Here is a 21,237-nt window from a genome sequence, read left to right as displayed (position 1 = left end):
AAATAGAATATTTAGTTGTTTTGCATTATGGATTTGGACTGTAGATATTTCCAGATAGATAATATCAAGGAAGGTTAGAGACCAATGGTAGATGTTGGCGTGTGTGCTGGTTTCCATCTTACTGCAATTATCTTTTTTGCTGCTGTTAGAGCAGCAAGCAATATTCATTTTTGACATAGTGAAGCATTAATTGTACATAAATTATTTAAAATAAGTGTTTGAGGGTTTATTGGAATATTCTGTACTGTTATCGAGGATAATGCAGTTGCAGCAGGTTGTCATTCCCAGACCTGCATGAAGGTTCCCGGTTTATTCTGAGAGCAGAATGTACATAAAGAGCTGACCAGGATCTTCATATGGTAAAGCTTGCAAGGTGTTAAATAAGTTCCGTGTACACAAAACATTTTAAAGACCTTTTTAGGCAAAATTATGGAAAACTGTTCACACAAACCAAGCAGGATCTGACTAATTGGACCCCCATGTACACCTCACTTATAGGCAGAGTCAATGCAATAAAGATCACTGTGCTCCCAAAATATTTGTACTTGTTTCAATGCCTGCCTGTATTTATTCCTGGCACTTTAAAAAAAAAAATTGACTCAATAGTGTCATCATACATTTGGAATGGCAAACAGCCGCGCTTGCGCAAGGAGTTTTTGCAAAGAGCAAGACATGATGTAGGCATGGCCCTTCCGAATTTACGGTTTTACTACTGGGCTGCCAATTTGTATTGCATGTCACACTGGACATATTACCATCTAGATCAGGACAGTCCTACCTGGGTGAAACTGGAGACACATTCTTGTGGCCTTGTTTCCTTACCAGCCCTAATGGGTGCAGCACAGCCTTTATCAATGAACATAACCAATACTAACCCTGTAGTCAGCCACTCGCTCAAAATCTACTCTCAATTTAGAAAACGTTTTAATCTGCAGGATATGAGCCTTTCCAGCCCAGTAGCCTCGAATCACTGCTTCCCACCCTCAAAGCTTGACACAGCTTTTAATTTGTGGCATCGAAGGGGTCTGAAATGCTTTAATGATCTCTTTATCGACAATATATTCGCCTCTTTTTCGGATCTGTCCAAGAAGTTTAATATACCCAGTTCCCATCTATTTAGATACTTCCAGATAAGGGATTATGTTAAAGGTATTGTGACATGAAAAACACATTTTTCTTGATTTTTTGTGTTTTGTTGGGTGTCTTGACATCAATTACACCCAAAAAACAACAAACTTTTAACATTCAGTGTATTGTGTGCTTTCTGGGATTTTCCGCATAACTGTGCAAAAACGGCTCATCTGGTTTGGTGGCGGGCCGTTACGTATAGACCCGCTAAATCACCGCCCCCTCCACCCAGCTCCCTGCCTCCTCTCCTCTCCAGCGCACCATAAAGGCTGATTTATGGTTCCGCGTTACACCGACGCAGAGCCTACGGCATAGGGTTACGCGGCGACGCGCACCATACGCTGAACCCTACGGCGTAGGCTCTGCGTCGATTTAACACGGAACCATAAATCAGGCTTAACACGGAGCAGTTTAAAGCCTCTTTTGTTCTAATCACCGGAGGAAAACTGCTAAGAAGACCCGCGGCCACTGACTGGACTTAAGATAAGGGGACAGTGCTGCTTGCATGCCTTTATTTTTATGATTGTTTGCTGTGGACTGTCTGCTTCGCCCTGCTGCTTTTCCGTGCATGCTTCGCCTGTCGCTCCCGGCTTAACTCTCCGACGCCGCTGTGAGCGTATGGCTCGCGGGGAGCTGCGGTCCCGGTCCTCTGGTCCCGGTTGGACTTCATCCCCGGGCTGTAGTCGCCCTGTCTGGGCTGTGTGTGTCGGTGTTTGTGGTTCGGTGTGCGCGCGTGTGTGTGAAGACGGCAGAAGTGTGTAGCAGTTGGTTGGAGGAGGTTTGGAGGAGGAGCGGCACAATGATTGACAGGAAAGGGGGAAAAGGACCCGTTTTTCACGGCGCAAAAAAACACTGTAATAAAAAGCCAGGAATGGAGTACTAGAGTGAAGTTTTTCTTGTTACACCCTTTTAGACACATTTGAGGGATGTTGGCCAAGACTTTTAATAGTGTTAAAAGCATGTTAAAAATGATGTCACAATACCTTTAAGAGTGTTCTTCCACAGTTCCCCAATAAACCCTCTAAATCAATCACAGATGACATCATATCATTTAACCCAACAAAGAAGGGAGCAATCTCACAGATTCTCGGGTTGTTCTCAGAATTAGACTCCCCCTCCTTGGCTAGAATTAGGACTGCATGGGAGGAAGACCTCCAAACAGCAATAGATGACGGAACCTGGTCAAAAATCGATGTGTGCACGACACTCACTAGTTCAATTTAAGGTGATACACAGGGTGCACCTCTCAAAAGCAAAACTGTCTAAAATATATCCACAAATTAACCCCATATGTGACAGATGTAAATTGGAGGACGCAACATTAATCCACATGTTCTGGCTCTGTCCGAGGTTACAGGGGTATTGGTAGGCTATTTTTGAAGCTCTCTCCACGGTGTTAGCGGTTAAGATCGACCCAAATCCTCTGATGTCTATATTTGGGATTATTCCTGATGGAATGAAGTTACCTGTAGGGGGACACAAAGTAATCGCTTTTACCACCCTTCTGGCACGCCGCCTGGTACTTTTGAGGTGGAAGGAGGCTGTCCCACCCTCAGTTTCCCACTGGATAAGGGATGTGCTGTCAAATTTGAAACTGGAGAAAATCAGGTATACACTACGGGGCTCTGAAAAGAAGTTTTTTAAAGTGTGGAGACCTTTTTTGACCTTTTTTGATAAACCCTCCACACAAGTGCAGTAATTAATCTTAGACCCCGTCCACACGTAACCGGGTATTTTTAAAAACGAATATTTCCCCCCTCCGTTTATAAAAAAAATTGCATCCACATTACATCGTTTTTAAAAAACCCCCTTCCACACATAACTGAAGATCTGCGTTTTCGACCACATTCATAAGCATTCTAACCTGTAGATCATCTGCGGCTCCCGGGGGAAGCTGCACCTCCGCGGCTCCTCGGGGGCTCTGCGGGGGCTCCGCGGGCCCTACACCGTAGGTTGCGGCGTAGGGTGCGCTCTGCGTCGGTGTAACGCAGTAGGCGGTGGTCGAGAGCAGAGACCATTTATTTAATAAATAGCTTGGAGAACAGATGCTGGATCATCTGTAGTTAACAAAAGTCGGACGTCAGAGCAGATTTGTTGTTGTTTTGGAGCATAATGTGACGTTCGAAAACGCAAAACTCCGGTTGTCTCTGTCTACACGCATGTACATAAACGGAGTTTTCAAAAATCTTCACTTTGCCCGGAGTTTTTTTAAACCTTCGTTTATTTGCGTTTTCATGTGGATGACAGGTCCAAACGTAGGAAAATATCTCCGGTTTAGCAGATATCCGCAGATATCCGGCTACGTGTGGACGGGGTCTTAGTCAGATACCTGTATGGGGTTGCTGGCGTCTCAGGCCTGGTCATGCTGCTTCTTCAATATGTTTTAGTCTTTAATTATACTGTTTCACTAAGCGCCTTGTATTAATGGGTTACTCAGTCTTGAGAAGTCTTTGTTATACAAACATATGTTGTAAAATCTCACTAAGTAGAATAAGCCTAACATCATTGAGTGACAGCAGGGGTAAGGGAAGTTCGTTGTGGGGAGGGAATGTTTAATGTTTTGTTTATGTGCAAGTGAAAATCAATAAAAAAGAACTATGAAAAAAAAAAAAAAAAAGTTCCGTGTACAAATTGATAATGAATAAGCTGATGATCTGGGTTTCTGGAAGATGATATTATATTGGTCCATACATCATACGTGTGTGTTTGAGATGAGGGTTAGGGTTAGGGTTAGGTAACATAAACCCCCCGTGGGTCCGAGATGTTGACTCTCTGCTGCAGCTGCCGATGACAATAGACTCGTCCTGGTCACTTGTTTCACATGAACACCAGAACAAAGACTCTACACTTTGATTCATGCAGATAAACATCAGTGTTTCCCGTGTGGGTGTGTGTGGGCAGGACAGGTTGCAGGTTAAAAGCCCTCCCTGCCAGGCGTCTGCAGGCAGACCATGGCAGCTCCCAGGACTCTGGCCCTGCTCTCTCTGATGGGTGAGTGAGTCTCCACGTCCGGGTCCGCCGGTTTGACGTTTGACGTGATCCAGACGTGCGTGATGAGGTTTCCGTGTCTCCCAGCAGGCGTCTCCGGCCTCCGGGCCCCGGACTGCTCCTACCTCCGTCTCCTGGAGCATCTGAACGTCACGTCCACCAACAAAGCTCTGGAACTGAGCCGCCCGGTGAGGAGCTGGACCAGCACCACGGCCGTCCGCCTGGACATGCTGCTGTACGGCATCCTGGACGTGGTACGTGTTTCCATGACGACGGCCGGGTCGCAGGAGGCGACACCTGACCTGTCAAGTTTGAGATTTAAAAATAAATAAGGGACATTTTCCAACTGAGGTCCAGTGTTATTATATCTAGAAGAAACTACAAGAAATCTAAAATAATTACCTGTCCACAATTATTAGATTCATTCTTAACCGTTATGCTATTCAGGTCAAGGAAGAAGGAAGAAAAGAAGGAAGGAAAGAAGGAAGGAAGGAAGGGAGGAAAGAAGGAAGGAAGGGAGAAAAGAAGGAAGGGAGGAAGGGAGAAAAGAAGGAAGGAAGGAAAGAAGGAAGGAAGGAAGGGAGAAAAGAAGGAAGGAAAGAAGGAAGGAAGGGAGAAAAGAAGGAAGGAAAGAAGGAAGGAAGGAAGGAAGGGAGAAAAGAAGGGAGAAAAGAAGGAAGGAAGGAAGGAAGGAAGGGAGTAAAGAAGGAAGGAAAGAAGGAAGGAAGGAAGGGAGAAAAGAAGGAAGGAAAGAAGGAAGGAAGGAAGGAAGGAAGGGAGTAAAGAAGGAAGGAAAGAAGGAAGGAAGAAAGGAAGGAAGGAAGGGAGAAAAGAAGGAAGGAAAGAAGGAAGGAAGGAAGGGAGAAAGGAAGGGAGAAAAGAAGGAAGGAAGGAAAGAAGGAAGGAAGGAAGGGAGAGAAGAAGGAAGGAAAGAAGGAAGGAAGGGAGAAAAGAAGGAAGGAAAGAAGGAAGGAAGGAAGGAAGGGAGAAAAGAAGGGAGAAAAGAAGGAAGGAAGGAAGGAAGGAAGGGAGTAAAGAAGGAAGGAAAGAAGGAAGGAAGAAAGGAAGGAAGGAAGGGAGAAAAGAAGGAAGGAAAGAAGGAAGGAAGGAAGGGAGAAAGGAAGGGAGAAAAGAAGGAAGGAAGGAAAGAAGGAAGGAAGGAAGGGAGAGAAGAAGGAAGGAAAGAAGGAAGGAAGGGAGAAAAGAAGGAAGGAAAGAAGGAAGGAAGGAAGGAAGGGAGAAAAGAAGGGAGAAAAGAAGGAAGGAAGGAAGGAAGGAAGGGAGTAAAGAAGGAAGGAAAGAAGGAAGGAAGAAAGGAAGGAAGGAAGGGAGAAAAGAAGGAAGGAAAGAAGGAAGGAAGGAAGGGAGAAAGGAAGGGAGAAAAGAAGGAAGGAAGGAAAGAAGGAAGGAAGGAAGGGAGAAAAGAAGGAAGGAAAGAAGGAAGGAAGGGAGAAAAGAAGGAAGGAAAGAAGGAAGGAAGGAAGGAAGGGAGAAAAGACGGGAGAAAAGAAGGAAGGAAGGAAGGAAGGAAGGGAGTAAAGAAGGAAGGAAAGAAGGAAGGAAGGAAGGGAGAAAGGAAGGGAGAAAAGAAGGAAGGAAGGAAGGAAGGGAGAAAAGAAGGAAGGAAAGAAGGAAGGAAGGAAGGGAGAAAGGAAGGGAGAAAAGAAGGAAGGAAGGAAAGAAGGAAGGAAGGAAGGGAGAAAAGAAGGAAGGAAAGAAGGAAGGAAGGAAGGGAGGAAAAAAAGGAAGGAAAGAAGGAAGGAAGGGAGAAAAGAAGGAAGGAAGGAAAGCAGGAAGGAAGGAAGGGAGAAAAGAAGGAAGGAAAGAAGGGAGAAAAGAAGGAAGGAAAGAAGGAAGGAAGGGAGAAAAGAAGGAAGGAAGGAAAGCAGGAAGGAAGGAAGGGAGAAAAGAAGGAAGGAAAGAAGGGAGAAAAGAAGGAAGGAAAGAAGGAAGGAAGGGAGAAAAGAAGGAAGGAAGGGAGGAAGGGAGAAAAGAAGGAAGGAAGGAAAGAAGGAAGGAAGGAAGGGAGAAAAGAAGGAAGGAAAGAAGGAAGGAAGGAAGGGAGGAAAAAAAGGAAGGAAAGAAGGAAGGAAGGGAGAAAAGAAGGAAGGAAGGAAAGCAGGAAGGAAGGAAGGGAGAAAAGAAGGAAGGAAAGAAGGGAGAAAAGAAGGAAGGAAAGAAGGAAGGAAGGGAGAAAAGAAGGAAGGAAAGAAGGAAGGAAGGAAGGAAGGGAGAAAAGAAGGGAGAAAAGAAGGAAGGAAGGAAAGAAGGAAGGAAGGGAGAAAAGAAGGAAGGAAGGGAGGAAGGGAGAAAAGAAGGAAGGAAGGAAAGAAGGAAGGAAGGAAGGGAGAAAAGAAGGAAGGAAAGAAGGAAGGAAGGAAGGGAGGAAAAAAAGGAAGGAAAGATGGAAGGAAGGGAGAAAAGAAGGAAGGAAGGAAAGCAGGAAGGAAGGAAGGGAGAAAAGAAGGAAGGAAAGAAGGGAGAAAAGAAGGAAGGAAAGAAGGAAGGAAGGGAGAAAAGAAGGAAGGAAAGAAGGAAGGAAGGAAGGAAGGGAGAAAAGAAGGGAGAAAAGAAGGAAGGAAGGAAAGAAGGAAGGAAGGAAGGGAGAAAAGAAGGAAGGAAGGGAGGAAAGAAGGAAGGAAGGGAGAAAAGAAGGAAGGAAGGAAAGCAGGAAGGAAGGAAGGGAGAAAAGAAGGAAGGAAAGAAGGAAGGAAGGAAGGAAGGGAGAAAAGAAGGAAGGAAAGAAGGAAGGAAGGAAGGGAGAAAAGAAGGGAGAAAAGAAGGAAGGAAGGAAAGCAGGAAGGAAGGAAGGGAGAAAAGAAGGAAGGAAGGGAGGAAAGAAGGAAGGAAGGGAGAAAAGAAGGAAGGAAGGAAAGAAGGAAGGAAGGAAGGGAGAAAAGAAGGAAGGAAAGAAGGAAGGAAGGGAGAAAAGAAGGAAGGAAGGAAAGAAGGAAGGAAGGAAGGGAGAAAATAAGGAAGGAAAGAAGGAAGGGAGGGAGAAAAGAAAGACGGAAGGAAAGAAGGAAGGAAGGAAGGGAGAAAAGAAGGAAGGAAAGAAGGAAGGAAGGAAAGAAGGAAGGGAGGAAGGGAGAAAAGAAGAGAGAAAAGAAGGAAGGAAGGAAAGAAGGAAGGAAGGAAGGAAGGGAGAAAAGAAGGGAGAAAAGAAGGAATGAAGGAAGGAGAAAATAAGGAAGGAAGGGAAAAAAGAAGGAAGGAAAGAAGGAAGGAAGGAAGGGAGAAAAGAAGGAAGGAAGGGAAAAAAGAAGGAAGGAAGGAAGGGAGAAAAGAAGGAAGTAAGGAAGGAAGGAAGGAAGGAAGGAAGGGAGAAAAGAAGGAAGGAAGGAAAGAAGGAAGGAAGGAAAGAAGGAAGGAAGGGAGGAAGGGAGAAAAGAAGGAAGGAAAGAAGGAAGGAAGGAAAGAAGGAAGGAAGGGAGAAAAGAAGGAAGGAAGGGAGAAAAGAAGGAAGGAAGGGAGAAAAGAAGGAAGGAAGGGAGAAAAGAAGGGAGAAAAGAAGGAAGGAAGGGAGGAAAGAAGGAAGGAAGGGAGAAAAGAAGGAAGGAAGGAAAGCAGGAAGGAAGGAAGGGAGAAAAGATGGAAGGAAAGAAGGAAGGAAGGGAGAAAAGAAGGAAGGAAGGAAAGAAGGAAGGAAGGAAGGGAGAAAATAAGGAAGGAAAGAAGGAAGGGAGGGAGAAAAGAAGGAAGGAAGGAAAGAAGGAAGGAAGGAAGGGAGAAAAGAAGGAAGGAAAGAAGGAAGGAAGGAAAGAAGGAAGGGAGGAAGGGAGAAAAGAAGGGAGAAAAGAAGGAAGGAAGGAAAGAAGGAAGGAAGGGAGAAAAGAAGGAAGGAAGGGAAAAAAGAAGGAAGGAAGGAAGGGAGAAAAGAAGGAAGTAAGGAAGGAAGGAAGGAAGGAAGGAAGGGAGAAAAGAAGGAAGGAAGGAAAGAAGGAAGGAAGGAAGGGAGAAAAAAAGGAAGGAAAGAAGGAAGGAAGGGAGGAAGGGAGAAAAGAAGGAAGGAAAGAAGGAAGGAAGGAAAGAAGGAAGGAAGGGAGAAAAGAAGGAAGGAAGGGAGAAAAGAAGGAAGGAAGGGAGAAAAGAAGGGAGAAAAGAAGGAAGGAAGGGAGGAAAGAAGGAAGGAAGGGAGAAAAGAAGGAAGGAAGGAAAGAAGGAAGGAAGGAAGGGAGAAAATAAGGAAGGAAAGAAGGAAGGAAGGAAAGAAGGAAGGGAGGAAGGGAGAAAAGAAGGGAGAAAAGAAGGAAGGAAGGAAAGAAGGAAGGGAGAAAAGAAGGGAGAAAGAAGGAATGAAGGAAGGAAGGGAGAAAAGAAGGGAGAAAAGAAGGAAGGAAAGAAGGAAGGAAGGAAGGAAGGGAGAAAAGAAGGGAGAAAAGAAGGAAGGAAGGAAAGAAGGAAGGAAGGGAGAAAAGAAGGAAGTAAGGAAGGAAGGAAGGAAGGAAGGGAGAAAAGAAGGGAGAAAAGAAGGAAGGAAAGAAGGAAGGAAGGAAGGAAGGGAGAAAAGAAGGGAGAAAAGAAGGAAGGAAGGAAAGAAGGAAGGAAGGGAGAAAAGAAGGAAAGAAGGGAAAAAAGAAGGAAGGAAGGAAAGAAGGAATGAAGAAAAGAAGGAAGGAAGGGAGGAAAGAATGGAGGAAGGGAGGAAAGAAGGAAGGAAGGAAAGAAGGGAGAAAAGAAGGGAGAAAAGAAGGAAGGGAAAAAAGAAGGAAGGAAGGGAGGGAGGAAAGAAGGAAGGAAGGGAGGAAAGAAGGAAGGAAGGAAAGAAGGGAGGAAAGAAGGAAAGAAAAGAAGGAAGGAAGGGAGGAAAGAAGGGAGAAAAGAAGGAAGGGAAAAAAGAAGGAAGGAAAGAAGGAAGGAAGAAAGAAAAGAAGGAAGGGAAAAAAGAAGGAAGGAAGGAAGGGAGAAAAGAAGGAAGGAAGGAAAGAAGGAAGGAAGGGAAAAAAGAAGGAAGGAAGGGAGGAAAGAAGGAAGGAAAGAAAGAAGGGAGGAAAGAAAAGAAGGAAGGAAGGGAGGAAAGAAGGAAGGAAGGAAAGAAGGAAGGAAGGGAGAAAAGAAGGAAGGAAGGAAAGAAGGGAGAAAAGAAGGAAGGAAGGAAAGAAGGAAGGAAGGAATGAAAGAAGGGAGAAAAGAAGGAAGGAAAGAAGGAAGGAAGGAAGGAATGCAGCCTAAAAGAAAACACAAAAGGGAATTAAAGCACATTTATTTATTTTAATTACATTTTTGTTTTAGATTTTGTGGCTTTACGGGCCTTTATTCAAAGTTTAGACAGGAAGGTGTTGTGATCGAATTCAATCACCCCGGGTTCTTTAATTGAGCTGGAAAAGGTAAATAAAAAGACACAAGACTTGGGATAGAATTAAAGTAGGCCTCATGAGTGAGATCGGCAGAGCAGGCTCCTGCAGCCTGCTTGGTCAATCGTCCCGCCAGATCTGCCGGTCTCTCGTCCTGAGAACATGTTTATTACCTCTGAAAGTAGGGGTGGCTTGGGGCCCCCCTTAGTTTATTGCTGGGGGCCTCTCTTATCTCGTGCCTGTTACAGCATGGTACTTTCAGTGAAAAGACAGAAGAATGCACCTTAGTTTCAACACATACACAGATTCGATTAGTGAGCACATGCAGTTTACATATTCAGTTTGATTTTAAATTATTCTTTATAATCATAATATTCCCCCTTTTGATCTCTAATCAGAGATCACCCTATGTATCTTCTTTCTTCTTTATTGTTCCTCTTCAGGGTCAGAGGTAGACTATTCTGAACACCCGGTGGACCCTGCTCAGGGGATTATTCTGCCCCTTTCTTGAGCTAAGGCCTTATGAACGCTGCCGTGCCAGATCCAGCCGGATCTGGGGTCCTAATCTTCGTGGGGGGGGTCCGGTGTTGTCCACTGCGATCGTTGACACTACGTGTCACCTTTCCTGTGGAGTCGGATGACGTGGGAGGTCCGTTCTGGGTCCTGTCCACCTCGGCTCCGACCACTGTCTCTTGATGACTCACAGGGGAACCCCCTCTGTCTGTGAGGTCCGTGTCTGTCCATCCGTCTCCGACCTGTTTGGAGTAAGCAGAGACCAAACTTTGCAGTTCGGAGAAGTGAGCTTTCTGACCAAATTGTTATTCGTCAGTCTCCTTCAAGTAGGGCGCATTCTGCGGCCCTAGAAAAAATCGTCCAGTCTGTAGTTCGTACGGGTCAGTCCGTGGCCCGCGTCCACCCATGTCATTTTGGTCTGTGCACAGATTTTTGCCAATTTAGTCTTCATATTCGCATGTCCCATCCAGCGTTTCCCAAACGCCTTCCTGATGTCACCCACTACAACAATCCAGACATGCAAATTACTCTGTTAAATCCTTTACGCGTTGAGGGGATACTCAGGATTGTCCACACGATTAACATTTCCTTTATAGAAAAGTGACATTTCTACGTAACAAAAAGTAAAAATCATTCACTCATATGAAACTACGGCATATTTGCCCCAAAATACTGGTTGATGATCAAATGAATTATTACAATAACTGAAAAACATATTCCTTCTTATTAAGCTCCTCCGTAGTTCACTGTTGAATGTTACATAAAGACATATCTTCGTACAGAATAAAGTTGAAAATGATCTGCCTCCGGGGCTAAACACTGACATGTTTACCTGTTATGCTCAATAAAACAACCTTTCTTGTATCACATAACAACATCCATGAAATTCAAAATCTCCTTGACAATGAGCTTTCTAAGGTGGATATTTGGATCAAAAATGAACAAAACCTCTCTTAATATTAGTAAACAAATTATATATCATTCAGTTTCAATAAAGAAACAAAAGAATACGGAAAACCTGGCCTTTCAGATCAAAATAAATGATATAGAAATAAAGAAAGTAAACTCTACAAAGTTCCTTGGAGTCCTCATTGATGACTGTCTAAACTCTAATCGTCATATAGATCGTTTTTGCAAAACTAAATATCTAAGAATCTAAAAAATGTCGGTCTGCTTTTCAAAGCGAGACCCCTGCTTCCACGCTCTGCTCTTCTTATTCTTTATTAACCTTTGTTTAGACAACATCTAAATTCCTGTACTATTATTTACTGTAATACTTATCCCAGCTATCTAAAAAAATTGACCTTTTACAAAAAAGAAAAATTACTCGTGCCATTCCTGGACTGAATTTAATTCACCTAATCGCCATCTGTTTGCCATTCTGGTATTCTTTACCTTAAAGAATAAAACTACTCCCATAATGCTTGTACAATATATCAGGTGGTATCAGGTTTAACTCAACTCATCCCAATCTCCGTTTCCCGTCTCAAGGCCACTTACTATTTATATTTCTTATTAAGAGCTGTCTTTACCATGTCTACCGCTATACTGTTACACCTTTCACTTTTTTAATCGTATATATTTTAATACATGCCACACTTTTATCTACCGTACATTTGTTATTTACTGTTGCTACTTTCAAATCCGAGTGGAAAGCGAAATAACCGGAGTCAAATTCCTTGGGCAATATTCAAACTTGACTAATAAATCTGATTCAGATTCTAATTCCTTCAATCCTTCTAGCATCTACTGTTACCCATGTTTCGTCTTCCTCGTTTACTATCGCATATGCTAATTGTAACCCTTCGTTCCAGTATCTAAAACAGTATCCGTCTACAAACAAATTAATCGCTTTGTCAAATGGTGTTTTCACTAAGTCTTCCCTGACTTTGTCGTCACGAACGATTCTTTGCATGCACTTGTGTGGTTTTCCCCCTATGATATCCTTCGTGTGTATACGAAATATTTGATGCTTCATTTTCTTAATTTCTTTTTGATTAATTTCTTTTAACTGCTACATGCTGTATACATGTAGGGTCGTGTTTACACGTGACATAATTACCAACCTTACTCCCCCTTTTCTGAAACCAGATCACTTGTTGGTGATCTTGTTACAGAAAAATCTAAATGCTAACTCCTAGTTGTTTCACCATGTCGTACAACTATTGGGTGGTAATTATAATTTTGCTTTGGAGGCATTAAATCCTTAGCTTGATGGCCTAGACGCAAAGCCAATGATACATGAGGGCAAAGCCTCATCCGTCAGTTCATACCACCTTAGTCATCTATAATGTGAGTGCAAGGCATCATGTTACCATTAGGTGTATCGTAAAATAATGTGATATGTAAAGGATTGGGGGAACAAGCGTAAGGACACCAGGTGTCGACTCAGGGGCGCCACTGTTGATAGACCGTATATCGGGCCAGGAGTAACCGATGTTTCTGGTTCAAACAAAGTCCAACATACTGTACTGCTGCAGCCAGACCTGGCTGAGGAGATAACATGCAATGTCCACTCAGATGATTGATTAACTCTGTGTCCCCCGTCCAAAAAGGTCAGCGTCAAACCATCGGGACCACACTGAATCATCACCCCCAACGTGATCAGTTGGTCTGTCCCCATCAGGTCACAAGGAACTTGCGGAATGTCTCAGGGTTTACGTCTCACCCTCATCCTGAGGGGGCGTGTGAATGGTTGAGTCTGTTTTTCTTCCTCCGAAGCAGCCAGTCCCCTGTTGTCTCTTTGTGGGGCGTGTCTTTTCCTGGGTCTCTATGGCAACCCCCTCGCCAAACCCCCGGGCCCCTCCCCTTTAGTCCACCCCATCCCTCTGTGTACGTAATGGTATGTGTGGTTTGGGTGCTCAAGGTGGTTCATAAAATTTGTGTGTGTTTAATGCCTGATTTTACTACCAGTACCTCTTGGCTTAACCTCAGCCATTGACCCCGCGCCTGGCGCTGAAAGTTTCCCCTCTTTTTTTTTTGTTTCTGTTTCACCTGACATGTTTACGACATGTTTTTAGTGGAGAAAGGGAGTCCTTCTGCTTTTTACGACTGGTCTGTCCGGACCCCACATTCCTTCGTTATCTTTTCCTACCCCCTTGTGTTAGCTTCACTCCCTTAATTCACTAATAAACTTTTTTCGCATACTTAGGCTTCTTTCTCGTTCATATTAATCCAAATTTATTTAAAAAGTCCTTGGTTCACTAATGGAGGACTAACTAATGCTTGTCAATAGAAAATAATCTTATAAAATCTACCAAAATATACTAAAAGATATAATACGACCTAACAAAAAAAAACTATATTATACAAAGTTATTACATGAAAATAAACACAATATAAAAGGAAACTTGAGTTATCCTGAACAACCTACCGGTAATAAACAAGGATAATGGTGTGAATCAGAACATAAAGCAAACTATTAGAGAGAAACCCTACTCATATTTATTTTTCCTCTCTCAACAACAGTTACAGTAAACAGAAAGTGACAAACCCTGTTCAAAAATGTAAAAGTAAATTATCCACTGACTGTCCTAATATTAATAACCGTAGAAAAGTCCTAAATAAAATTGTAAAACCTCTAACCCATATCTGTAATTTGTCATTTCAATCTGGTCCTTTTCCTAAATAAAATGAAAATTGCAAAAGCACTTCCCAAAAATGAGAGTAACCTCAACTATACAAATTACAGACAAAAATGACAATGTCCCTACTATCACAGATTCCAAAATCTGTATTCATCAACTCCTTTATATCAACTAAGACGTTAATATTATTATGCCCTCACTTGAAACTTAAAGAATATGAGCCGCTCCTAACCAATTCACCATATTTCGCTGAGGGGGAGCGCTCCAGTACACAGACAAACGTTCTTAACCTAAACAAACAAACTCCCAAAAAGTCCTCTCTCGAAGTTCATATATGCTTTATCAAATAAAAAAGTCTTCTTTATTAGACACAGAATGCATCATTTAAAGAAGCTCATTGTTAATGTTATCTTAAAAAATGTCAACAGAGAAGCTGAAGCTCATGTATTTTTAACAGGTAAAAAGTCTCCTTTATAGACACAGAATGTATCATTTAAAGAAGCTCATTGTTCATATTATTTTAACCAAGTCAACAGAGAGAGGCTCATATGGATTTAAACCTTTTACTTATTAACATATTATCTTATAATATCCAAATATATTCTAAAAATTTGTCACCTATTCAACCCCTAAATAAGATTATTATCAGCATAATCTCTAGCTTTTTAAAGCATTACTTGGTCTGGTCCCTGCTAAAAAGACCCATTCAACCCCTCCTCTTTTTCTGAGCAGATCATGATCTGACTAAGGACTTTTACGACCATGGCATCTGAACCTGCAACTTCCAAAATCTCTCTTTTACCTTTTTCCCATTTTTAACCAACTACGAAGTCAATTAAATCATACTTTTCTTTCTCTTAAAATGACAGAATATATTTCAACTGTTCACAAAATGTCATGAACATAACGTACAATGCACAAAGGCACACACACACATTATCTCTCACACACACACACTTACACCCTATCTCTGTCTCTCACTCTCTCTCTCCCCCTCTGTCTCTCACACACACATCTACACATACACACCCCAGCACACACACATAATCACAGCCCCTCCTCTCTCACAACAAGGCGAGCAGCCACTGCTTAATTTTTTACATATATTCCACAATATTACCATCTCTATTTATTCTATTTTTCATGTCAACATAGATGTTACAGTATCTTCACGAAGCCAAATTCCCTCAACATTTAAAGTTTCTCGGGCATTTTAAAACATCTCTACAGTTTCCAAAATCCTATTCCATCCTCCATGCATACCATCAACTTTTTTTTTTTTTAGTTTCTTTGGCAGCTCTTAGAATTCGGGGGGTCTCAAATCCCGGGACTCTGACCCAGCAAAATCCGTGCGCCCGTCGACGTCACGGTGGGAGCGCCAAAACTCCGAGACTTTGCGAATGCTTACGGTATTCAACCTTAAAAGGGCCGAAACCCCAGCAAACACGGGCCTCTAACCCTTAATAAATATTCCTCTTAATTTCTATATATTTCCTCTTTATTTCTATTCCAGCTTTGTCCTGTCTTCATTAAATTTAGCAGTTGTCATTCCTTAAATTTAGCAATTCTTAATTCAGCAGCTGTCATTCCTTAAATTTAGCAGTTATTAAATTCAGCAGTTATCATTCCTTAAATTTAGCAGTTATTAAATTCAGCCGTTATCATTTCTTAAATTTAGCAGTTCTTAAATTCAGCAGCTGGGTGTTTACTTAAGACTTTGGACACGGTCTTGATTTGAGTATATCCAATGCAGATAAACGGTCTGCTTACCCTGAATTTGCGCGCGGCCGTGTCCTCGGCCTTTTTCGCAACCAGCTGTTTTTTTCATAATTACCTCTCTCCTGATCTCAATCCCGGACGAGCCCCCAAATTGTTGTGATCGAATTCAATCACCCCGGGTTCTTTAATTGAGCTGGAAAAGGTAAATAAAAAGACACAAGACTTGGGATAGAATTAAAGTAGGCCTCATGAGTGAGATCGGCAGAGCAGGCTCCTGCAGCCTGCTTGGTGAATCGTCCCGCCAGATCTGCCGGTCTCTCGTCCTGAGAACATGTTTATTACCTCTGAAAGTAGGGGTGGCTTGGGGCCCCCCTTAGTTTATTGCTGGGGGCCTCTCTTATCTCGTGCCTGTTACAGCATGGTACTTTCAGTGAAAAGACAGAAGAATGCACCTTAGTTTCAACACATACACAGATTCGATTAGTGAGCACATGCAGTTTACATATTCAGTTTGATTTTAAATTATTCTTTATAATCATAATAAAGGGCAGAGAGAGAGAATGGGGAGGACTGTAGCCTCATGGGCTGCTTGCTTTTACCACTGAGCCACCCGGCGGCCCTGCATTTATTTAATTTAAATATTTTCAAATTACATCGATTGTCTTCAAGTGAAACATTTACCGTATTTTCTGGACTATAAGCCGCTACTTTTTTCATAGGTTTTCAACCAGCAGCTTATACAAAGGTGCAGCTATTCTGTGGATTTTTCTTCCACCGCTCCGGGCGCTCTAACCGGAATTAGAATCAAAACTAAGACAAAATAAATGCAAACAAGAATACGCTACTCTTTCTTTAGCAGATAGAAGTAGAAGCAGATTTCAAACAGATAAATAGATAAATAAATACCGGTTATTTTCTCTTGGTTCTGTCCCGTTTTAATCAGCAAAGTTGCTGCCGTGTTAAAAGACACTGTTAGGAAAGGATCTATTTAGGTACAAACATGTACATCATTTACAGTTCAAAATCCTTCTGTACATGTAGTAAATATCTAATCTAACAACAGAAATATCTGCGGCTTGCATATCTTTTTTTTTTAAATAGAGCGGATGCGGCTTATATACAGGTGCGGCTTATAGTCCAGAAAATACGGTACATTTTATTTTTATTTGTAGTTTTCATTCATGTGGCTCTCTGGCATTAATGACTGACATCGGTCCTTCCCCCATGAAAGACACTAAAATCTCAGTTACGAATCTTTCAGAACTCTTAACTATTCCCCATCCTGGTCCTATTTAGGGAATTAAATTCGGTTTCCCATCTTTAGAGATATTTAACGAATTCTTCGTTTTTTGGGCAGAAATCCACTGCAAAAACTCAAAATCTTAACAAGAATATTCGTCTTATTTCTAGTTAAAATGTTTCATTTTTTTTGTCAAAAAATCTCATTACACTTAAAACAAGAGTCATCACTGGAAAAAACAACAATTTCCACCTGTTTCAAGTAGATTTTCATTTAAAATAAGTAGAAAAATCTGCCAGTGGAACAAGATTGTAATGAGAAGATAAATCTTGTCCCACTGGCAGATTTTTCTACTTATTCGTGTGAAAATTTACTTGAAACGGGTGAAAATTGTCAAATAACAAGTTATTTTTAGGGCCCGAGCACCTTCAGTGCGAAGGCCCTATTGTATCTGTAGGAATTTTTTCTTTCTTTCTTTTTCTTCTGACAAAAGGAAGGCCTTTTTGCCCCCCTAAACGTGCCCAAAAAGTCACCAAATTTTGCATGCAAGTCAGGCCTGGCGAAAAATTTGATATTTAATGGTTTGCATTAATGGGCGTGGCAAAATGGCTCAACAGTGCCCCCTTGAAAACTTTGTGCCTCAAGCCCCAGAATGCGGTATGTCGTACACGCACGAAAATCGGTACACACCTGTATCATGGCGCAACCGAAAGAAAAGTCTCTTGGCGTCATGCCCGAAACCGAACAGGAAGTCGGCCATTTTGAATTAGTTGTGTCATTTTGGCGAAATTTATGCCATTCCTTCGAAAGTTAATTCAGCCCGAACCGTAACGTGCACCCAAGTGTGTTATACATCAAAATGTGCGTCTCCATCCTCCGACTACACGCATTACTTTTCTCTTTCAAAAGCGTTACCGTGGCGATGCTAGACGCCAAAAAGCGCGGCCACCCTTCATCTGGTTGGTTCAGACAGAAAAAACTTTGCGCCTCAAGCCCCATAATACGGTTTGACGTACATGAACGAAAATTGGTACACTCCTGTATCATGTCGCAACTAAAAGAAAAGTCTCTTGGCGCCATGGCCGAAACCGAACAGGAAGTCAGCCATTTTGAACATTCTGAATTAATTGCGTAATTTTGGAGCAATATATGCCATTCCTTCGAGAGTTAATTCAGCCCGAACCGTATCGTTAACCCAGATGTGTTATACATCAAGATGTGCGTCTCCATCCTGCGACTACACGCATTACTTTTCTCTTTCAAAAGTGTTACCGTGGCGACGCTAGACGCCAACAAGCGGACCCCCCCTTCATCTGATTGGTCCATATTTGATAGTTCCCCAAAAGGCACCAAATTTGGCATGCAAGCCAGGCCTGGCGATAAATTTGATCTTTCATGGTTTGCATTAATGGGCGTGGCAAAATGGCTCAACAGCCCCCCCCGGAAAACTTTGTGCCTCAAGCCCCACAATACGGTTTGACGTACATGCACGAAAATCGCTACACACCTGTATCATGTCACAACTAAAAGAAAAGTCTCTTGGCGCCATGGCCGAAACCGAACAGGAAGTCGGCCATTTTGAATAAATTGTGTCATTTTGGCGAAATTTATGCCATTCCTTCGGCAGTTAATTCAGCCCGAACCGTAACGTGCACTCAGGTGTGTTATACATCAAAATGTGCGTCTACATCCTGCGACACCACGCATTACTTTTCTCTTTCAAAAGTATTACCGTGGCGACGCTAGACGCCAAAAGGCGCGCCCCCCCTTCATGTGATTGGTCCATATTTGATAGTTCTCCAAAAGTCACCAAATTTTGCATGCAAGCCAGACTTGGTGATAAATTTGATATTTCATGGTTTGCATTAATGGGCGCGGCCTAACGGCTCAACAGCGCCCCCTAGAAAACCTTTATCTGCTATAACTTTTGAATGGTTTGACATAGGAAGTCGTGGGTGGTGTCATGGGACTCTGTAATGAGTCCTTAAGCTTCGTTGGCCTTAATTAGCCCCGCCCCTTCTTCTGATTGGTTGTCCCGATTTCCTGCTATAACATTGGAATGGTTTGACATAGAGAGTCGTGGGTGGTGTCATCAGATTCTTTATGGAGTCCTTGACCTTCATTGGCCAGAATTAGCCCCGCCTCTTCTTCTGATTGGTTGTCCCTTTTTTCTGCTATAACTTTTTAATGGTTTGACATAGGAAGTCGTGGGTGGTGTCATGGGACTTTGTACTGAGTTCTTAAGCTTCGTTGGCCTTAATTAGCCCAGCCCCTTCTTCTGATTGGTTGTCCCGATTTTCTGCTATAACTTTGGAATGGTTTAACATAGAGAGTCGTGGGTGGTGTCATGGGACTCTGTAATGAGTCCTTAAGCTTAGTTGGCTTTAATTAACCCCGCCCCTTCTTCTGATTGGTTGTCCCGATTTTCTGCTATAACTTTGGAATGGTTTGACATAGAGAGTCGTGGGTGGTGTCATCAGATTATGTATGGAGTCCTAGACCTTCATTGGCCTGAATTAGCCCCGCCCCTTCTTCTGATTGGTTGTCCCTTTTTTCTGCTATAACTTTTGAATGGTTTGACATAGGAAGTCGTGGGTGGTGTCTTTTCTGATATGCTTATGGGGGGCGGTGGCCGTGAGTGCGAGGGCCCGTTCATCGCTGCTTGCAGCTTTAATTCTGGTATTGACTCTTGTTTTAAGTGTAATGAGATTTTTCGACTAAAATTGAGACATTTTAACTAGAAATAAGAGGAATATTCCTGGTAAGATTTAGAGTTTTTGCAGTGTTCAGACCAGCTGATCCAGAACCAGAACCAGCTGATGAATCAGAGGTTCAGGTTCAGGCTGGAAATGTTTCAACATGAAGGTTGTTCATTCGTGCTTCTTGTTTGTCTGCAGGATGAGAAGACTCAAACGGTCACCAGCCACATCTACTACGAGATGGTGAGGCTTCGGTCATAAAACTGATGACCATCATGATTATAAAATAAAACTTTGTAACCAGCTTTTCATGTTCTTAGTCGTGGAAAAACGAGTTCCTCACTTGGAACCCCTCCGACTTTTGTGGGATCGACATGCTGACGCTCCCGAGAGACACGATCTGGATCCCCGACGTCGCCATCCAAGAGGAGTACGTACCATTTATTTATAATAAGCTTTTATTAAGGACACAGCTTATTATTATTATTATTAATTAAGCTTATTATTATCTCAGTCACATAGAGAGAGTTTTAAACCTTGTACTGTCTTCGGGTCAAAATGACCCAATTCTCCTGTTCCTTCTTTCCTCCTGCTCTCTCCTTCCTTCCTTCCTTCCTTCCTTCCTTCCTTCCTTCCTTCCTTCCTTCCTTCCTTCCTTCCTTCCTTCCTTCCTTCCTTCCTTCCTTCCTTCCTTCCTTCCTTCCTTCCTTCCTTCCTTCTTTCCTTCCTTCTTTTTTCCCTTCCTTCCTTCCTTCCTTCCTTCCTTCCTTCCTTCCTTCCTTCCTTCCTTCCTTCCTTCCTTCCTTCCTTCCTTCCTTCCTTCCTTCCTTCCTTCCTTCCTTCCTTCCTTCCTTCTTCCCATCCTCTTTTCTCCCTTCCTTCCTTCCTTCCTTCCTTCCTTCCTTCCTTCCTTCCTTCCTTCCTTCCTTCCTTCCTTCCTTCCTTCCTTCCTTCCTTCCTTCCTTCCTTCCTTCTTTTTTCCCTTCCTTTCTTCTTCCCTTCCTCTTTTCTGCCTTCCTTCCTTCCTTCCTCCCTTCCTTCCTTCCTTCCTTCCTTCCTTCCTTCCTTCCTTCCTTCCTTCCTTCCTTCCTTATTTTTTCCCTTCCTTCCTTCTTCCCTTCCTCTTTTCTTCCTTCCTTCCTTCCTTCCTTCCTTCCTTCCTTCCTTCCTTCCTTCCTTCCTTCCTTCCTTCCTTCCTTCCTTCCTTCCTTCATTCTTTTTTCCCTTCCTTCCTTCTTCCCTTCCTCTTTTCTCCCTTCCTTCCTTCCTTCCTTCCTTCCTTCCTTCCTTCCTTCCTTCCTTCCTTCCTTCCTTCCTTCCTTCCTTCCTTCCTTCCTTCCTTCCTTCCTTCCTTCCTTCCTTCCTTCCTTCCTTCCTTCCTCCCTTCCTTCCTTCTTTTCTCCCTTCCTTCCTTCTTTTCTTTGTTTTCTCCCTTCCTTCTCCCTTCCTTATTTCCTTCCATCCTTCTTTTCTCCCTTCCTTCCTTCTTTTCTTTGTTTTCTCCCTTCCTTCTCCCTTCCTTATTTCCTTCCATCCTTCTTTTCTCCCTTCCTTCCTTCTTTCTTTCCTTCTTTTCATTCTTCCTTCCTTCTTTCCTCCCTTCTTCTCTTCCTACTTCCTTGACCCGAAGACAGCACAAGGGTTAAACCTTTGGAAGTGAACCTCAAATTCAGCCACCAGAAATGTCATGACGAAGTTTGGGCGGCCGGACGTCTGAAAGGATTCAAACAACCTGATTTCAGTCTGCTGTGTTCAATTATGGATATATTTCTTGGGAAATATATCCACTTACCCACAAAAGCTTTTCAACCTTTTGATGTCCTGGACCGCCTGCACATTTGTTATTTTTTTTCTATTTTTTACATTATTGCAATTTCAAGCGCCAATTTGAACTTTGCAGGTTAATGAGCGTTCCCCCAACAGCTTTCTGCAAATATTTCACAATAAAAGCATTTTAAATACATAACAGGCATATTCCCACTGAAACTAGGGGGCTCATAATTAGAAAAGGATGCAGATTGTGTTACGTTGGTATCCTGCAGTAACTTCAACAATGCAAACGGGTGAAA

At 42.7% G+C, this 21,237-nt stretch overlaps 1 protein-coding gene across 1 annotated transcript in view; it reads left to right on the top strand.

Annotated features, from left to right (window-relative positions):
• Nucleotides 1–4,047: 4,047 nt before the first annotated feature.
• LOC133422019 (5-hydroxytryptamine receptor 3A-like) overlaps nucleotides 4,048–21,237 on the top strand; it is a 28,152-nt gene continuing 10,962 nt past the window's right edge. Inside the window, exons 1-4 of the mRNA XM_061711881.1 lie at nucleotides 4,048–4,119; nucleotides 4,204–4,370; nucleotides 19,367–19,411; nucleotides 19,489–19,598. Of these exons, the coding sequence (XP_061567865.1) occupies nucleotides 4,080–4,119; nucleotides 4,204–4,370; nucleotides 19,367–19,411; nucleotides 19,489–19,598 (362 nt within the window). The 5' untranslated portion in view covers nucleotides 4,048–4,079. The remainder of the gene's footprint in view (nucleotides 4,120–4,203; nucleotides 4,371–19,366; nucleotides 19,412–19,488; nucleotides 19,599–21,237) is intronic.

Source organism: Cololabis saira, chromosome 21, assembly GCF_033807715.1.
Source record: "Cololabis saira isolate AMF1-May2022 chromosome 21, fColSai1.1, whole genome shotgun sequence".
NCBI lineage: Eukaryota > Metazoa > Chordata > Actinopteri > Beloniformes > Belonidae > Cololabis > Cololabis saira.
Note: the sequence above shows the minus strand (reverse complement) of the source record. Positions and strands in the feature narration are given on the sequence as shown.